This window comes from Trichomycterus rosablanca, chromosome 5 (genome assembly GCF_030014385.1).
Source record: "Trichomycterus rosablanca isolate fTriRos1 chromosome 5, fTriRos1.hap1, whole genome shotgun sequence".
Lineage (NCBI taxonomy): Eukaryota > Metazoa > Chordata > Actinopteri > Siluriformes > Trichomycteridae > Trichomycterus > Trichomycterus rosablanca.
The window spans coordinates 18945059-18966507 of NC_085992.1; the positions used below are offsets into that span (position 1 = coordinate 18945059).

At 37.4% G+C, this 21449-nt stretch overlaps 1 protein-coding gene across 1 annotated transcript; it reads right to left on the bottom strand.

Annotated features, from left to right (window-relative positions):
* Nucleotides 1–2599: 2599 nt before the first annotated feature.
* LOC134314741 (uncharacterized) lies at nucleotides 2600–4036 on the bottom strand. The gene has a single exon (XM_062995436.1). It carries the CDS (start codon nucleotides 4034–4036, stop codon nucleotides 2801–2803), a length of 1236 nt encoding a protein of 411 aa, XP_062851506.1. The 3' UTR covers nucleotides 2600–2800.
* Between the last annotated feature and the right edge of the window lie 17413 nt (nucleotides 4037–21449).

Consider the following 21449-nt stretch of genomic DNA (forward strand, 5'->3'; position numbering starts at 1 on the left):
TAGTAGTAGTACTAAGTAGCAGCAGTAGTATTAGTACTAAGTAGCAGCAGTAGTAGTAGTACTAAGTAGCAGTAGTAGTACTACATCTGCGTTGGTGGTTGACATTAATGTTAAGAGTATCCCTAAACTGTTTGGTGGAGGTGCGCTGTTGAATTGCGTCCCTGTGTAAACCTGCGTGCAGAAATACTTCCGCACAAAAGTTGCCGGCAAAGCGGTGGTTGGGGTTTGGGTTGCCAAAGATTAATTTATGGTGGACTTGGAGTTTTTGGAACGAGCTCCTCCACCGCAGAGCCGCTTTCCGCCATACTCGTTGCTGTGCCCAAATGACCCACGTAACGAACGTACGCCATTTGCGTAGCTATGTGACGTCATTACGTAAACAACGCAGAATATCGCTATCATTATGATATGGGCTTTTTTGTATCGTTTTAAAAATTATACCGGTATTATCGTGAATGATACGATATAGCACACCCCTACTGGCTGATTATGCAGCATCACATCCAACACCTTCATTTTCTGAATTTTAAAAAGAACACAAAGTGGACATATTTAAAGCTTTCAGTTACATGTGTTAGATTTTTTCTGGTTAACAAAATAAATACATGAAATAACATCTTTATATATTATTTTCAAACTTTATTAAGAACCAAAAATTCAGGGTTCAGGGAATACAAATGTTTAGAGTTGTAACATCGTCCTGTAAAACTTATTACAGAAGAATTTGCCAGAATTGATTGGCTATGTCTTGTCAAAGGCCTGCATTGGCTTGTCCTGCTGTGCAGGGTACATGTATTCTCGGACCCGCCGTGACCCTGACATGTTTTTTCCCCATTATTATAGGCTTTGCAAACCTATAACATAGCTTGTTTGCAAACTCACTCACTCACTTTCTTAACCTCTTAACCGCTTATCCATTTAGGGCCGCGGGAAGGGGGGGGCTGGAGCCTATCCCAGCTTTACAATGGGCGCAAGGCACACAGTAACACCCTGGACGGAGCGCCAGTTCATCGCAGGGCAGTCACACATACACACACACACACCTATAGGGCAATTCAGTGTCTCCAGTGAACTTGACTGCATGTTTTTGGACTGTGGGAGGAAACCGGCGCTCCCAAAGGAAACCCCTGCAGACACAGGGGGAACATGCAAACTCCACACAGAAAGAACCCAGACCGCTCTGCCTGGGGATTGAACCCAGAACCTTCTTGCTGTGAGTCGACAGTGCTACCCACTGAGCCATCATGCCGCCCTTGTTCGCAAACTGTAAAGCAATATTTGCTTATATGCTTATGTCACATTTTCTTCAATTTAGCAAATAAACATGCATGAAAACACATTGTTTCCTGGTAGAGAATGTGCCACATGGAGTTTGACCAGGTGTGTCCAAAATACTGCATATGATTGTGTGTTTACACTGGCCAAACCAGAGCCATGCATGAAAAATGGGCATTAGCGTAGACTTACGATAAACCTCTTTCTGTGTTTCCTTTGGCCAAACGAATTTGCAAATTGGCTAGGAGGTTATTCAGGAAAAATTACAAACCTGGTGTTTTGGTAAACCAAACAATTACAAAAAGTCAATTTTGTGAAACAAAGAACACCATTCCTGTTTTAAGCAATGCATTTAGGACATACACCGATCAGCCATAACGTTAAAACCACCTCCTTGTTTCTACACACATTGTTCATTTCATCAGCTCCACTTAGGTGGTGGATCATTCTCAGCACTGTAGTGACACTGACATGGTGGTGGTGTGTTAGTGTGTGTTGTGCTGGTATAAGTGGATCAGACACAGCAGCGCTGCTGGAGTTTTTAAATACTGCGTCCACTCACTGTCCACTCTATTACACACTCCTACCTAGTTGATTTACCTTGTAGATGTAAAGTCAGAGACGATCACTCATCTACTGATGCTCTTTAAGTTGGTCATCTTTGAGATCTTCATCAGTGGTCACAGGATGCTGCCCACGGGGTGCTGTTGGCTGGATGTTTTTGGTTAGTGGACTATTCTCAGTCCAGCAGTGACAGTGAGGTGTTTAAAAACTCCAGCAGCGCTGCTGTGTCTTATCCACTCATACCAGCACAACACACTAACACACCACCACCAGGTCAGGGTCACTGCAGTGCTCAGAATGATCCACCACCTAAATAATAATTACTCTGTTGTGTTCCTGGGAGAGTCCTGGCCATTAAAGAACAGCATGAAAGGGGGCTAACAAAGCATGCAGAGAAACAAATGGACAACAGTCAGTAATTGTAGAACTACAGAGTGCTTCTGTATGGTAAGTGGAGCTCATAAAATGGACAGTGTGTGTAGAAACAAGGAGGTGGTTTTAATGTTATGGCTGATCAGTGTACATTCAGTGATCTATACAGTGGTCTACACAGACACGATTGGCTATGTCTGAGGTGGAAGGGATGGTTGAAGCCCTGCAATAGATAGCCCAGGGTGTTCCTGCCTTGTGTCCAGTGAAATTAGAAAGTAAAATAATGTATATTTACAGATTAATGTGTCTGCTTACAAGCATGTTCAATCTTTTATCAATAAAATTACTAGTCAAAACTGAAACCTGAACAAAAGTGTGAATCTGCGTTTGGAATAAGGATTGTACGTTGACATCCATGTGACATTTTTTTTTAAACAGGGTGGTCCGGGGGCTTAAGGATGAACTGCCATTTACAGTTTAACAGCTATTCTGTTTCAAGGTGGAACCAGACCCGCCCCGACCATGGCCAGAATAAGAAGTTGATGAAAATAAAATGGGGGGGAAAATCCCCTACCTGACTAAATTGGATTCACACTGTTACTGTTATACTGTTCGTCTGTGGCACCACACTGGGACACAAATTTGTCAATGCACAGCACACAGAGACAATCTTGTCCAGAAAGGTCATCTCTTCCCCCTCACAAGGAAGAATCATATTAATGGGTACTGTATTGTGTAACATGGTGAACTTGTTATGTATGTTACCCACCACTTTCTCTAAATGCATTTTAAGCTGAGCTAGGTCTTGTGTTTTTTCAACATCTTTGTCCTCCAACACAGATCCTTTTGAGAACGTAGAAATTTTCACCTCTGCACATATGACCCCCATATCATCCTTAATACTGAACCCTCGATCAGACAGAACCAAATCTCCAGGTGATAGTCTGTCTAGAAGTCCGCTGTTCTCGGTTATATACCTATCGCTGACCGAGCCTTCATATCCTTTGGAAAGAAATGAAATAGCTCCCTGAGGTGTGATTCCTGTAAGAAATTTCATGGTATGATTGTTTTTGTGTGGTGAAAACGTCTGCGCTCCTGCTTTCGGACTGGACGGTTTATCAATCGCCATTTCAAAACAGTTTAAAATAATGGCAACACGATGTCCAAAAGCCTGGATGAAATGATGAGGTATTGTAGCAAACAAGCAGTGTCTCTCTGGCCAGTGCACTAAGTGACTGATGCATCCATGCAACACTTGTATTGTATCTTTAAATATTCTGGAGACAGTTTGTTGGTCTACATCAAAGAGGTGCGCTATGTGTTGAACTGGGAGATCCAGCCTCAGACGTATCAGCGTTATCACAAGTACCTGAAAGGGGGACAATATCTGGCTTGTCTTGGGAAGGTGGACTTTTATGTGATTTAACAAAGCTATTAAAACAGCAAGGCTAGGAAGTCCTGTGTAATAGCTGACTTTTTCTTCATCTGTGAAGAATTGTTCGCTCATCTTGCGCTTATTAAGCTCACACCTCAGTGCCTTGTTCTCTTCAAACAGCCGCTTAATTTCAGCGTGGCTGCGCTTGCAGGCTTCACACTCCGTCTTCTGCATCTCGTCTGTCTTGGATGCTGATTCTATGGGCTGTAGCCTCTCTGTGGTTTCCACTGGTGCTGCGTCAGTTGCTGTGTTCTCTTTGGCCTGTTCTGAAGCTGTTCCCTCTGCAGTCTCTTTTTGTTTGTTATCAGAAACGCTTGGAGAATCAGTCGGCTGCATCTCATCGTAACCCAAGTTTAAAGTGGGGGCCCAGTCTGGATGCAACTCGTACATTTCATATGATGGTTTGCCTGTGAAACACAAAAGTTTGGTTTTAATGTGATATATTTTAAATATGCAGAGGTATTTTAAAAAAGAGAAGCAATAGCATTTAACAGTCAGTTTTTTGTTGTTGTTTTACACAGACATGATCAGCTGAGGGAATGGGGGGTATTGATGTATTGGTGTCCTGTTCAGGGTGTTCCTGCTTCATACCTAGTGTTTCCTGGTAAGCCCAGACACACCACGAGCCTGACCGAGATAGAGCAGTTGATAAGTTGGCATAAGGAGTTTAGAAGTCAGTGTTATACTGTTACATACTGCCACAATTTAAAATGAATTAATAAATAAACATTGGTGCAGCAATACTAATTATTAGCCAATTTAGCTTACATAAGAACCACAGATAAAAGTCAGATGAAAATGAAATAAAATGTGGTGGTTTAATATAGAATTGCTATATTATTTAATGTTCAGGCACTGCCTTCTCATTAGTAAGTGATTATTACACAATACAGCTGGTAACTTTGGTGTGTCAATATAAATAGGACTACTTTGACTTCACCCATTAAGCCCTAAACATTATGCAATAATAAAGTTAAGAAAGCCATGTACATATCCCAGAAACCAGATCAAACATCTTAGAGCTTTACATTGTCATGGGCTTAAGAGGCATCAGTGCAAAAATGCTAGTGCTTCTGTTTTTTTTTTACCCATGCAGGAGGCAACAAACCTCAGCAGAGCTTAAAGGTGCCTCTATTCATTAAAGACCTGTTTTGAGTGTTTTTGAAATACAGCTGACCATCTAAACAAATTTCCTCTCAGCACAACGGTAAAGGTTGGATTATCTAGGTATATGTTCAGTTTCTGCACTACTTTGTCACTTTTGCACACTTGGTTCACTTTAAATTGCTTCTATTTTTAAAAATTATTTCGATTTTAAATGTTCTAATTTTCTATACTTTTTACATTTTAAAATATTTCTATTTTTTGTATAAATATATATTTTGTCTATTTTGTAACTACTGTGGCCGAGCAATCACAAAAGCATTTAACTGCCAGTTGTACTGTGTATGACTATGTATGAGACATATAAACCTTGATTTGATAGGTAACCTTGTCACAGAGACCGCTGCTCCATGTATTTTGTAGGAGTGTGAGTTGCAAAGTTTTTATCAAAAATAAATAAATAATTAAATTTATTTTATGTGTTTTAGCTACAGTTATTGCTAACGGTTGTATTAAGTTAATTAAACTAATTATATGCTTTTAAGTGTATGGACTGGAGAGCAGTTCAATAAATGGGACGGTTACAGTGAGCTAGGCCTTAATGTCCATACCACCGTCTGACTAAACAAATGTTCTTTTGGCTATATGGGCACAAATTTCCACAGACACATTCCAAAAACTTCAGAGGTAGAGCTGAGAGGCACATCCTCATTAATGGCACCTGGTCACCACATGGCCTGGTGTCCACATACTTTTGAATGACCATACCTTACATGTCTCATCTTGTTTAAAGCATTTCTTAGACATTTGGTCCTGGGTTCTATCCCCAGGTGGGGTGATCTGGGTCCTTTCTGTACGGAGTTTGCATGTTCTCCCCGTTTCCTCCAGGTGCTCCGGTTTCCTCCCACAGTCCAAAGACATGCATGTGAGATGAATTGGAGACATTAAATTGTCCATGACTGTGTTCGATATAACCTTGTAAACAGATGAATCTTGTGTCACGAGTAACTGTCACTGTCATGAATGTAACCAAAGTGTAAAACATGACATTAAAATTCTAATAAACAAACAAACTTAGACATTTTAAAATTTACTTGGACTTTTATTTTACAATTTACAAGAAATAAGACTTGGGATGTATTTAAAAATATGTAATATGTACTACAACTTTTTTAAATAAATACACAAAACGTCAATGCGGCTTATTAACCTATATTTTATTACTGATTAACTCTTGGCTTCAAACGACGGCGATTCGGCTCCAAGTTCACTCAAACGAGCCGATTCATACAACTGATTCATAGAGCCGATTAGTTCGCGCATGTCTGTAAACATTTAACTAAAACAGTTTATTCAAACTAGCAAACAGCAACATTTCTAATCTTACCGGAATGGAAATGACGGGAGCAGACTCTTATGTATATTGGAATGTTGTCTACTGTAATATTGCTATGTCGTACTGCTGAAACCCAGGCCGTCCTGCGGCGCTTTGTAAGATCCGCGACTTGGTTCCCCTCATGTTTCTTCCATGTCGGAAATCTGTAAAATGATATTCCGTTGTTTATTTTATTACCGCGACTATCGTGCGATCGGCTTCTGCAGTTTCTGACACAGCAGTAGTGTCCTCCCATAATGCCTCTAAATTCCAGACTAAACTTGCACGGTTTTACTTAGTAAACGTTAGCTGTGCAGCTCTGTGATCACCGCGGTCACGCCATCTGCACTTTAAAAAAGCTTGGTCGCGCTATCTGCACTTAAAGTTTTACTGCGCGTTTAAACCGTGTTATACGGTAATCAAAGCGTCGAACAGACTGAACCTGCTTTTTATAGCTTAATAAACATAATGTACTGTATTATAATACACAAAAACCACTACATTAAACAAGAGCATTCATTCTGTTATTAATGGAATAAATTACAAATGTTTTTACTGTGAGAAAAGTGTCTATTTGGTTGAATACAGACCCCTCTTTAAAGATCAATAAAATCAACAAATCAAATTGTTATCAGGTTTTACCCATACTGGCATTAAGTACACTTACTATAGTACACATGGTGTGATTTTGGGACAATTATACTGTAGGAATTTAAAATAATGGGATGTCAAACTTATGTAAAATGTCAATTCGGTTGTGATTAAACCATTATTTGAAGATCAATAAAATAAACAAATCAAATTGTTATCAGGTTTCACCCATACTGGCATTAAGTACACTTACTCAAGTACACATGGTGTGATTTTGGGACAATTTTACTGTAGGAATTTGAAATAATGGGATGTAAAACATGTAAAATGTCCATTCGGTTGTGATTACACTATTATTTGAGGATCAATAAAATCAACAAATCAAATTGTTATCAGATTCCACCCATACTGGCATTAAGTACACTTACTCTAGTACACATGGCGTCATTTTGGGACAATTTTACTGTAGGAATTTAAAATAATGGGATGTCAAACTTAAGAAAAATGTCAATTGGGTTGTGTTTACACTACATTTAAAGTCCAATAAAATTAACAATTCAAATTGTTATCAAGTTCCACCCATACTGCCATTAAGTACACTTACTCTAGTACCCATGGTGTGATTTTGGGACAATTTTACTGTAGGAATTTAAAATAATGGCATGGCAAACTTAAGAAAATTGTTGATTTGGTTGTGTTTACACTACATTTAAAGTCCAATAAAATAAACAAATCAAATTGTTATCAAGTACCACTCATACAGTCATGAAGAACACTTACTCTAGTACTCATGGTGTGATTTGTGGACATTTTACTCTAGGAATTTGAAATAATGGCATTGCAAACTTGAGGAAAGTGTCTATTTGGTAGTGTACAGACCATTCTTTGAAGATCAATAACATTAACAAATCAAATTGTTATCAAGTGCCACCTATACAGTCATGAAGAACACTTACTCTAGTACTCATAGTGTGATTTTGGGACAATTTTACTGTAGAAATTTGGAGTAATGTGGTGATGAACTTGAGTAAAGTGTCTATTTGGTTGTGTACAAAACACTTCTTGAAGATCAATAACATTAACAAATCAAATTGTTCTCAAGTGCCACCTATACTGTCATGAAGAACACTTACTCTAGTACTCATGGTGTGATTTTGGGAAATTTTTACTGTAGGAACTTGAAATAATGGCATGGCAAACTTATGTAAAGTGTCAATTCAGTTCAGTTTACACCACATTTAAAGTACAAGACAATTAACAAATCAAATTGTTATCAAGTTCCACCCATACAGTCATGAAGAACACTTACTCTAGTACTCATGGTGTGATTTTGGGACAATTTTACTGTAGGAATTTGGAGTAATGTAATAACAAACTTGAGTAAAGTGTCTATTTGGTTGTGTACAGACCAATTTTTGAAGATCAATAAAATTTTTGGGACTATTTTATTGTAGGAATCTTGTTTAATGTGATGGCAAACTTATGTAAAGTGTAAAATTACACCAAAAGAACCACGATGAACACTTATTGTAGAGAAATCGGATGGCAAACCTATGTAAAGTGTCTGTTTGTGTTAACACCACATTTTGAAGTACAATTAAATAAGCAAATCAAATTATTATTAAAAGCCACCATTACATTCATAAAGAACATTTACTCTTGTATTCATGTTGTGATATTGAGACAATTTACTGTAGGAATTTAGAGTGACAGGATGGCAAATCCACATAAAGTGTATATTCGGTGTTGTTAAAACCACCTTCTGAAATCCAATTAAAAGCAAATCAAACTGTTATCAAATGAGACCACTATGATCATAAAGAGCACTTACTCTAGTAAGATCAATAAAATAAGCAAATCAAATTGTTATTAAATACCACACTTACATTCATCAAGAACACTTACTCTAGTACTCATGTTGTGATTTTAAGACAATTTTACTGCTGAAATTTGGATAATGGCATCACAAATTTGCATAAGTGGTCCAAAGTGTTAATTATCTGAACATGGTGATCAAGCATTAACAAATAATGAAATAATTTTAATACGACATGCTTTTAATAATATATTACTTAAAATAGTATGTGTGTAAATAATAAATAAATAATTTATTCTTGTAACAAAAAAAAGCCATTGACATTCAAGGATTAATGTAATATTGTCAGTTACTAATTACAAGTTTGCCATCCCATTATATCAAATTTCTACAGTAAAATTATCCCAAAGTCAAAACATATAAGTGCTGGACTAAGTGTACTTCATGAATCTAGAGGTCGCATTTGATAAACATTTGATTTTCTTTTTTTATTGATCTTCAAAAAGTGGTTTAAAAACAACCGAATAGACACATTACATAAGTTTGCCATTCCATTATTTTAAATTCCTACAGTTAAATTGTCCCAAAATCACACCATGAGTACTAGACTAAGTGTTCTTCATGGTCATTGGGGTGGAATTCAATAACAATTTGATTTGCTTATTTTATTAGACTTTAAAATGTGGTCTGAACACAACCAAATAGACACTTTACTCCAAATTCCTACAGTAAAATTGTCTCATAAATATAATAATAGTACAAGAGTAAGTGTTCTTCATGATTAGAGTGGATTTGCTAAATGTATTGATCTTCAAATAATGGTCTTAGCACAACTGAATAGACATTTACAAGTTTGCCATTCCATTACTCCAAATTCCTACAGTTAAATTGTCTCACAATTACAACCTGTGTACTAGAGTAATTACTCTTTATTACCATAGTAGTGCCATTTGATAACAATTTGATTACATTATTTTATTGGACTTCAAAATGTGGTCTTAACACAACCGAATAAACACTTTACACAAGTTTATCATCACATTACTGCAAATTTCTACAGTAAAATTGTCCCAGAATAACGTGGTGAGTACAAAAATATATGTTCTTCATAGCTATATGGGTTGCATTTAATAATAATTTAATTTGCACATTTTATTGGACTTTAAAAATTGTCTAAACACAACCGAATTGACATTTTACATAAGTTTTCCATTCCATTATTTTAAGTTTCTACAGTGAAAATGTCCCAAAATCACACCATGAGTACTAGAGTAAGTGTTCTTTATGACAGTATGGGTGGAACTTGATAACAATTTGATTTGTTAATTGTATTGGACTTTAAATGTGGTGTAAACTGAACTGAATTGACACTTTACATAAGTTTGCCATGCCATTATTTCAAATTTCTACAGTAAAATTGTCCCAAAATCACACCATGAGTACTAGAGTAAGTGTTCTTCATGACAGTATAGGTGGCACTTGATAACAATTTGATTTGTTAATTTTTATTGATACTTCAAAGAGTGGTCTGTACACAACCAAATAGACACACTACTCAAGTATATCACCACATTAATCCAAATTTCTACAGTAAAAATGTCCCAAAATCACACTATGAGTACTAGAGTAAGTGTTCTTCATGACAGTATGGGTGGCACTTGATAACATATTGATTTGTTAATTTTATTGTACTTTAAATGTGGTGTAAACTGAACCAAATTGACATTTTACATAAGTTTGCCATGCCATTATTTCAAATTTCTACAGTAAAAATGTCCCAAAATAACACCATGAGTACTAGAGTAAGTGTTCTTCATGATAGTATAGGTGGCACTTGATAACAATTTGATTTGTTAATTTTATTAATCTTCAAAAAGTGGTCTGTACACTACCAAATAGACACTTTACTCAAGTTTGTTATGACATTACTCCAAATTTCTACAGTAAAATTCTTTCAAAATGAAACCATGAGTACTAGAGTAAGTGTTCTTCATGACAGTATAGGTGGCACTTGATAACAATTTGATTTGTTAATTTTATTGTACTTTAAATGTGGTGTAAACTGAACTGAATTGACGCTTTACGTAAGTTTGCCATGCCATTATTTCAAATTCCTACAGTAAAATTGTCCCCAAATCACACCATAAGTACTAGACTAAGTGTTCTTTATGACGGTATGGGTGGAAATTGATAACAGTTTGATTTGTTAATTTTATTAATCTTCAAAAAGTGGTCTGTACACTACCAAATAGACACTTTACTCAAGTTTGTTATGACATGCCGCTCAGGTGGCGCAGCGGTAAAAAGAAACGCGCTGCAACCAGGGCTGGATTCTGAGAAGTGTGGTATCGAATCCAGCCTTGCTTTACTGGTTCGAAGCTGAGTGGCTATATGAGCAACGATTGGCCGGTTGCTCATGTGGGGGGTGGGACAAAGAACCGGATGTGGGTCTCTCTCTGTCAGAATGCGATTGCGTTCTCTGCCGGCTGATTGGAGGCGCTTACACAGAGATGGGAGAGGGTGCCCTTAGGGTGTGTCTCTCCGCATGCAACGCTAGGTGGCGCCAAACTCGTCAATGTGTGGGTGGCAAAGATGCATCTGGCTGCTGCTCGTGTTTCGGAGGGGATACGGGTTAGCTTCAATCACCTCCATCAGGGCACGGTTCGACATAGACAGAGAGGAAGCACGATGCTAATTGAACAATTGGATGCGCTAAAAAGGGGAGAAAAAGGGGTAAAAATTTAAAAAAATTATAAAAAAATAAATAAAAAAAAGTTTGTTATGACATTACTCCAAATTTCTACAGTAAAATTCTCCCAAAATGAAACCATGAGTACTAAAGTGTTCTTCATGACAGTATGGGTGGCACTTGATAACAATTTGATTTGTTAATTTTATTTGACTTTAAATGTAAACACAACCAAATTTAGATTTTACATAAGTTTGCCATGCCATTATTCCAAATTCCTACAGTAAAATTGTCCCAAAATAACACCATGTGTACTAGAGTAAGTGTTCTTTATGACAGTATGGGTGGAACTTGATAACAATTTGATTTGTTAATTTTATTGGACTTTAAATGTGGTGTAAACTGAACTGAATTGACGCTTTACATAAGTTTGCCATGCCATTATTTCAAATTCCTACAGTAAAATTGTCCCAAAATAACACCATGTGTACTAGAGTAAGTGTTTTTTATGACAGTGTAGGTGGCACTTGATAACAATTTGATTTGTTAATTTTATTGGACTTTAAATGTGGTGTAAACTGAACTGAATTGATGCTTTACATAAGTTTGCCATGCCATTATTTCAAATTCATACAGTAAAATTGTCCCAAAATAACACCATGTGTACTAGAGTAAGTGTTTTTTATGACAGTGTAGGTGGCACTTGATAACAATTTGATTTGTTAATTTTATTGATCTTCAAAATGGGGTCTGTATTCAACCAAATAGACACATTACTCAAGTTTGTTATCACATTACTCCAAATTCCTACAGTAAAAATGTCCCAAAATGACACCATGAGTACTAGAGTAAGTGTTCTTCATGATTGTATTGGTGGCACTTGATAACAATTTGATTTGTTAATGGTATTGGACTTTAAATATAGTGTAAACTCAACCGAATTGACATTTTACAAAAGTTTGCCATGCCATTATTTCAAATTCCTACAGTAAAAATGTCCCAAAATCACACCATGGGTACTAGAGTAAGTGTTCTTCATGACTGTATGGGTGGAACTTGATAACAATTAGATTTGTTCATTTTATTAGTCTTCAAAGAGCGGTCTGTATACAACCAAATAGACACTTTACTCACAGTAAAAACATATGTAATGTATTTCATTAATAACAGAATAAATGCTTGTGTTTAATGTAGTGGATTTCGTGTATCAGAATACGGTAGATTATGTTTATTAATCTGTTAACAGCAGCTCTACTCTCATTAACGCTTCGGCTACCGTAAAATACTGTTTAAACGCGCAGTAAAACTTTAAGTGCAGATAGCGCGACCGAGCTTTTTTAAAGTGCAGATGGCGTGACCGCGGTCTGTGATCGACTTGACTGGTGGGTTATCAACAAAGCACTGAAGCTGTGACCGGCAAGCCTGTCTTATACCGACGATGGAAACACAGTCAATAATGAATAATAATAAAAAATACGTTCTGCAGAGGATTGTGATTGGATAGTGATTACTTTTTACTGTTGGAACTAAAATACAGTTAATACAGAGTTAAAATACAGAGTTAATTGCATTTCAAGCTGATTTGTATTCAATTTTGACACTGATTCAGCATTTCATTCTTTTATTCTTCAAACCTAATTTAATTTAATTTAGACCTAATGACAATGGCTCGTTAGAGTTCATCCTCACAGAACTTACTGGCTGTTCCTAGGGCTCGTCTGAAACTCAAAGGTGATTGTGGGTTTGCAGTTTATGCTCTGAGACTATGGAACACTTTACCTCCCACCGTTCGCCAAGCACCTTCGATTTCTATTTTTAAGGTGCGTTTGAATAGTGAGAGGTTGTTTAAGCACCTTGGGTAAGAAAAGCTGTTGTTCTACATCATTTTAGTCAGCATTGCATCTGTCTTATCCATCTTTTCTCCTTTTTTGTCATGCACCTCATCCTTTTATTTTTTTTATTATTTTTTTTGTTTGTTTTATTTGTCTGTGAAATTGTTTTTGCTTTATGTGTATATTTAAATAAATGTACAGCACTCTGGTCAACGTAAGTTGTTTTAAGAGTGCTTTATAAATAAACTAAACTCAACTTAACATACAAGTTTTCCCTAAGCAATGGATCATGTGCTTTTTTTTATTTTGGCACGTTTTCCACATGTTGGTATTCTGTATGTTACTATGTGTTTTGCATTTCACATTTTCCACTGTAGTGTTTGCATTTAACTCTGACACTAATTTTCTTTATATAAATCAAATAAACTGGTATGGCTGATAAAAAATAGGCTTTTTGTTATTTTCGTTTTGGGAATTTTCTGAGGGGCTATATGTACAATTTTGCCCAAGGCCACCGTATTTAAAAACTCCATCAGCGCTGCTGTGTCTAATCCACTCATATCAGCACAACACACACTAACACATCCAGTAAAGTGCAAAGTGACCTATACATGACCTACATTTTTATCCTGAAAAATGTCATGTTTTGTTATTTTGTGAAAGATGTATAATGTCTTTTAAAAATATAATTGATCCGTAAAGCCATTGCCAAGAAAAGAAAAAGTCTAAGAATTATAAGTATACAATTAAGTCATTTTTGTGTTTAACCTGCTTACTAGCCAAACAATAATTATATTGCATGTAATAAAACATTTAGTATAATTTAGAGACGGGTGTCTCAAACAATAGTGTTACTGATTATTTCATGTGATAACACAGACACACACAAATAAAATAATACAAATAGCTCTATATGCTTCCCAATTTTATCTAAATGAAAGGAACCCCTTAGAACCGACCTTAAAGACTCAGATCTGGGTTGCTCTGCATATTGATTATTAGGACTTTGTGGAGGGGTTCAGATATTACTTAAAGCTTTCTATTCTTCTGTCTTTGATTAGCACCCCTCTACATCTTGCACCCATGTCATTTAGCCCAGTCACACAGATTGCTTTTTCCCTCCTGACTTAGTGTACATTTTCCACCTTTAACACTCCAAAGTTATTTTTTCCTTCTTTGGGGTCTGCATCCCTTGTTGCTCTGTATTGTCTTTGTCTTTACGCTGCTGAGTTTGTCATTGTGCTCTGAACATTTGAATGTAAAATAGCATTTATGATTATTTCTGACACATTTTTTTACATTTATTTGAATAAAATAGAAATGTTATGCTCAAAATCCATGGTGTCCTACAGGTGTTACACTCAAATCTGTGAACCACGGAAATCTGTGACTGCAGAGTCCGCTGTTGCAAATTTTCTTATGTGTATTATTTAAATAACACATTTTACTGTAAAGAAACATAAACAAAAATTTATTGCAGTTCTCAGAATATGTGGTCCTACTGTACGTTCATAATAATCCAGTCAAAAACCAAAGAAAATGCTTTCTCGTTTTCATGTCTGGGATTAGCAGAGAGCCAGCAGCACCCAGGTCACCGTCGAAATAGTGGACAGAAAACACAGATAGTTCAAAACTTTAAAATAAAAGCAAAAGGGAACTATTTACAAATATTTATTTTGCCTAGCAATAAGGTTGAATGCTGTGATTTATGAGTATGATTTATTCCTTTGTGTATAATGTAGACTTTTATTCTATGATGAAGAAGTAGTACAAGTGACCAGATAACTACTACAACCTTTATTATATTAAAATGGAAACTTTTAGATTTTTATTATTTCTACATTTTATGATTTATTACTGTACCAATATATAATGCAGTAGTAAGAAGCTTATGTATTACATAGTTTTATAATTTTATCTTTATACAGTATAAATTTAAAGTGCTTTAAAGCAGTGAACAATCTACATCGTTTCTTGGTAAAAGAGGGGCTCAAGGAATCTACTGTTTGCAAATATGTATTCAAATCTAAATTTATATATGTAGAGGGTTATCAAATATATACAAAATATATTGGCTTTTAATTGGAATGTTTTTACCCATATGTTTTTTTTTCCAAATCCCAAAAGGAAAAAGTATACAGACACAATCAAAGAATAAATGATTAATCGACTCACTAAAGCTGTTACAAAAGACACACCTATCAGAGATGGTAATGAATCAACTTAATCTAGCATTAACTGGGTAACATCTGTGAAGTATTTTAAAAACGACATCTCGTATTTTATTATTAATTTTATTATTAATTTATAAGATAAAGTCCAAACTAAATGCCATTTTATATTATCTCTAGGTATGTGAGAAATAGTCCTTTTTGGACAAGAAGGTTTCTAATGTATCAGTTATTATTTACAAAAAGCCTGTTACACAACGACTAACACTTTTTTTTTTTATTGAACAACACATATTACAAAAGTATACATCAATCACAGCCAAGATGTAAAGTACACAATGAAAATTAGACAATTATTAACTAAAAATTGCTTGAGGTAATACAATTAATAGAAATGAAATAAACTAAAATTAAAATTAGCTAAAGCAGGAGTTTATAAATAACAGCATTTAATGCTTTATAAAAAAACCTTAATGCCTAGTTCACACTACACGATTTTTGCCCTGATTTTCGCTCGGCGACTGGTCGGCGCTAGATTTGCCGGCTTGGAAGCAACTCTGCGTTCGCTCAGCGATCAAAACTCGGCTCTCAATCGCTATGTGTGAACTACTCAACAACACGATTCGAGCGAGATTTCTAGCATGTCAGATATCTGAATCTGAGTTGTCCGAGTGGCAATGAGTGCAATGTCGAACATCTAGTGAGAATGCAAGATACGGGGTGAGAGGAAACACAGGGGAGGAGTTGTAAAAAGGTGGGGCAGGGGCCTAATATAGTTTATATCAGAATACATTGGTACACACAAGTTTTACAGTATTTCTGACCTTATCGTTCTCTACAAAACATAACATCAACCCTGCATTGCAAAAATATTTATTAACCTCCAACTCACTATAGAACAATCCCTGCAGGCCACGTAGCCCAATCCACTCAGATTCATTTATTTTTGCATTTTTGGACGTGCTATCGTTAAACCTTTCGTCACTTCTCGCGTTTGTTTTCATGACAGAACGTAGTTTGTGAGACCAGAGAAGCTCGCCTGCAATTCCAGTTGGTGGTAGATGGTGTAGTGTGAAACCCTCTATCACCGATCAGTCGTGTAGTGTGAAATACACACCGACTTGAAAGAATCCCGATTACAAGAGATCCAGTCGTGTAGTGTGAACTGTACAGCGACCTGACAACTTGGAAAGTCATGTAGTGTAAACATGGCATAAGGGATATTGAAGTTTTATGTATTAATGTACGATGTACGATATAAAGGATGCCTTAAAAGTGTTGAAATTTGGTCTATTATTCATAAATGTACAACATTGAATGTGATATTTGGATAATATTAAGAGAAGGTTGACAATATAAGTCTCATCTGAATTCAATATGTCACTTAGTTATTCCGAATAGAATAAATTCAGTTTTAAATTAAAAGTTATAGCTAATTTTCGTATAAACACATGCTGCAACCAGAGCTAGGATCTCGAATACATCGTATCGAATCTCAGCTCTGCGTTGCCGGCTGAGCGGCCACATGAACAACGATCGGCCTGTTGTTCAGATGGGCGGAACTAAGCCGGAAATGGGTCTTTCTCTGTCAGACTGGTGCAATTACGACCTCTGCTGGCTGATTAGAGGTGCCTACACAGAGATGAGGAAAGAGTGCTCTTAGGGTGTGTCTCTCCATACAAAACGCTGAGCTGCACTGCACTCGTCAATGTGTGGGTGATAAGATGCATACGGCTTGCTGCCCACGTGTCGGAGGGGGTGTGGGTTAGCTTCGATCTCCTCGGTCAGAGCAGAGACCGGGCATAGGCGGAGAGGAAGCATGATGTAATCGGGCAATTGGACGCACTAAAGGGGGAGAAAAAGGGATTTAAAAAGTTATAGCGAATTTTTCTATTAATACAATTATTTAGGGATGGACTGGCCATCGGGAGGGTCGGGAGTTTTCCCGGTGGGCCGCTCTGTATGTGGGCTAGTGATGGGTCGCTAAGAGCCGGCTCTTTAAAGTGAACGACGGGATCCGACTCCTGACTGGGAGCCGATTAGTTTTTTTCCGACGGGGTTTTTCTGTCAAAACCGCACGTGATTGGTCAAGATACGTGGTGGCGTTTGTGTAATTACACTGAGCAGGAGGGGAGGGGTTACACACACACACAGACAGCGTGCACACGAACAGGAGAGAGAGAGAGAGAGAACTCAGCGCTTTACACAGCCAGACATTACACGCTAGAAAGGTGAGGAAAATGAGTGAGAGGAGACATAGTAAAGTTTGGACACGAGAAGCCCCTTTTACAAAGAAGTTCAGACCCACTGAACCAAGTGTTCACTGGGAGACCAAGTGTTCAGTCTACCCACATCTTATACATGTGATGGCACATAGACTGTGTATTGTAGCAACATCTGTCCCCTCAGAGAGAATCTTTTTTAACAGGGCAGATCATAACAGAAAGGAGAAACAGGACCAAGCTATCAAAGATGAGCTCCTTGGTTTTTCTGAATGCCAATCTTCACTAAATACTTACAAATACTGTCACCTGGATGCTTTCACCTGGATTTTCTTTCTGTTTTGCACATTTTCATTTATATTTTGTTGAGTGACGCTTCGTTGATGTGTTGTTGTTTCACTCTAGATGCTTGTTTATTTTGTTTTGTTTATTAGGATTTTAACGTCACATTTTACACTTTGGTTACATTCATGACAGGAACATTCACCTCATTTGCATGTCTTTGGACTGTGGGAGGAAACCGGAGCACCCGGAGGAAACCCACGCGGACACGGGAAAGACATGCAAACTCCACACAGAAATGACCCGGGCTCTTCACCTGGGGATCAAACCCAGGACCTTCTTGCCGTGAGGCGACAGTGCCAACCACTTAGCCACCATGCTGTCCCACTTTAGATGCAAACGTACAAATAATATACACAATCAGATCTTTTTGTCTAATTGAGATGGGTCTTTGTTTTTGTATTTTATAATTTATTGTTGGAGCACTCTGTTCCATGTTGAGTATATAAATAAAGCAATTTAAATAATAAACATTTGATACAATGTTTTTTTACATTAGTAATTCATTTTACATGTAATTTGGTAATAAATTAATTTAAGCAACAAAAAAATCTAAGGAGCCACTTGGGAGCCGAAAGAGCCGGCTCTTTTTAGTGAGCCGAGCCAAAAGAACCGGCTCTCTAAAAGGAGCCGAAATTCCCATCACTAATGTGGGCCGCTGAGAGAGTGAAAAATAAATTCTGTTTTAAATACTCCTGAATACGGAGCCCCTAAGGTGACATCCTCTGAAAAAAAAATAACGCGTGGCCACGACTTAGTAACGCGTTCCCACGCCTTATTAACGCGTGGCCACGACTTACTTAACGCGTTCCCACGCCTTACTAACGCGTGGCCACGACTTAGTAACGCGTGGCCACGACTTACTTAACGCGTTCCCACGCCTTAGTAACGCGTGGCCACGACTTACTTAACGCGTTCCCACGCCTTAATAACGCGTGGCCACGACTTACTTAACGCGTTCCCACGCCTTAATAACGCGTGGCCACGACTTACTTAACGCGTTCCCACGCCTTAATAACGCGTGGCCACGACTTACTTAACGCGTTCCCACGCCTTAATAACGCGTGGCCACGACTTACTTAACGCGTTCCCACGCCTTAATAACGCGTGGCCACGACTTACTTAACGCGTTCCCACGCCTTAATAACGCGTGGCCACGACTTAGTAAGGAGTGGGAATGAGATCGTGGCCACGACTTAAAAAGGTTGAAACAGTTGAATATTGTTTACTCTGTTTACTTTCTTGACTATCGTGTCAATAAACAGAATGGATGATTAAAGCATTGTACTTGCTTACTTTATATTTATTACATCTACTACAGTAGCGAACATTAACGTGTGTATAAACATTACTATGACAACTCGCATACGTCTGTGTGTGCGTAACAGTTCCGTACTGAAACATAAAACCATCACACGTTCCATACATTAACACATGTTGTTAGGGGAAACAGTTGAATGTGGTGTGATCATCTGTTACACCCAGGAGGGAGACTGCATATTACATCAAGGCTCCAAAACAAACAATCTACGGCTAACAACATGTGTTAATGTATGGAACGTGTGATGGTTTTATGTTTCAGTACGGAACTGTTACGCACACACAGACGTATGCGGGTTGTCATAGTAATGTTTATACACACGTTAATGTTCGCTACTGTTGTAGATGTAATAAATATAAAGTAAGCAAGTACAATGCTTTAATCATCCATTCTGTTTATTGACACGATAGTCAAGAAAGTAAACAGAGTAAACAATATTCAACTGTTTCAACCTTTTTAAGTCGTGGCCACGATCTCATTCCCACTCCTTACTAAGTCGTGGCCACGCGTTATTAAGGCGTGGGAACGCGTTAAGTAAGTCGTGGCCACGCGTTACTAAGGCGTGGGAACGCGTTAAGTAAGTCGTGGCCACGCGTTACTAAGGCGTGGGAACGCGTTAAGTAAGTCGTGGCCACGCGTTACTAAGTCGTGGCCACGCGTTAGTAAGGCGTGGGAACGCGTTAAGTAAGTCGTGGCCACGCGTTAATAAGGCGTGGGAACGCGTTACTAAGTCGTGGCCACGCGTTATTTTTTTTTCAGAGGATGTCACCTTAGGGGCTCCGTACCTGAATAATAATCCTGAAGTGTACATTGGCCCACCACAGCATCCTTACTGCATGTCCATTGGCCAATCACAGAAATGTCCCTCCCCCAGGATAAACCGTAATCACAACCACCAGTTCAAAAAATGAGTGCGAGATGGAGAAATGGTCGAAAGAGCGTAAAGGAGATACAGAAAAATCCCGTGATAAAAAAAAAAAAAGAAGAAGCTGCAAGCAGATGCAAAAAGTGCAGGAAACTGGACAACCTGTTTGGCAGTGAGGAACTACAGTATAGCCAAAGAGCAGAAAAGGAAAAGTTAGTGTTCAGTGCCTCTGCTTCGTTAGTAACGCCGTTTCAGAAGAGACTGTGGGCCCATCTCAAATGTCGTCTATGCCCTACTTAGGGTACTTCCTAACAGTACAAAACATTTCTTTAAACAGTCAGTAATGATTAATAAATAGTTATCTAAGCTACTGTTGGATATCAGGGGCTTTAAACCAGCCGTTTTAAGGACTATTTTTGTGAAAGTTCTATTATGTCATGTCCAACATAGTGCACTACATAGGGCGGTGGATATAATTTGAGACGGTACCATCAGTCTCTGCGCCTCAGAAAAAGTAAACACTATCTTGTCCTCTATAATACAGAAAGGAAAATGCAGTTGTTCAGGAAAATTTTTTAGAGTGATCATGTGCATAGCTCACATGGTTAATTTCCCTTGTCAACATATTAAAGTATTTACACATGCGATTTATTTCTTTGCTCATCGGAGCAATGCGCTAATTTGGAACAAACGTGAATCCCGTGTGAATAAAAGTGCGAAAAAAGCATATTTACCAGTGTTAAAGCTTTAAAGATTTTATTTCTTGCGATTTAATGAGACAGGATGGGAAAATCCAATGAAACCATTAAAGAAACAAAATTTTAAGAAATATTGTAGAATTTGTATTATATAGAATTTGTATTATATATATATATATATATATATATATATATATATATATATATATATATATATATAATAATTATTATTATTATTATACTGAAGTGGGATGGGGGGAGGGGGTGGTATGTGTGGCGAGATGTGCTTGTAGTGGGCTGGTCAAGAACAAAGTCCAGGGCTGGATTTTGTTCCCAGTCCAGCCCTGAAATTATTTAAATCAATTTAAAAAAAATTTGGCAAAATGAGCAATCCCAAAATAAGTGAATAAAGGATTATTCATATTTGTGACAGGATGAACATTCAGTATTTATATCTTTTTTAAATTTAGCAGTAGTTTTATTGATTGGGTAACATCTATGCAGAATCAACGACCGACTCCAACACGTCATACGCGTCACTTTTCGGTTTTGGTTCGACTGTAAATTCAAATTTGAGTGTGATCTGTAACCAAACCAGGACTAAAATTTAATACTGTATAATTTTCTTGGTTGGTCCGGACCAGCGGAACCGAATTACAAGTAGTACTATATAAATAAACACAGCGTATAGCGTGGGTAACGTACCCGGATGTGTACATTTCGCGACTTGGCTTCCCATGATGCATCAGCGGGGGAAATTCAATTCAAACCGGAGGA

Bases quoted from the DNA above. Each gene is read 5' to 3' on its own strand.
- LOC134314741 (XM_062995436.1), bottom strand. From the start codon at position 4,036: ATGTACGAGTTGCATCCAGACTGGGCCCCCACTTTAAACTTGGGTTAC.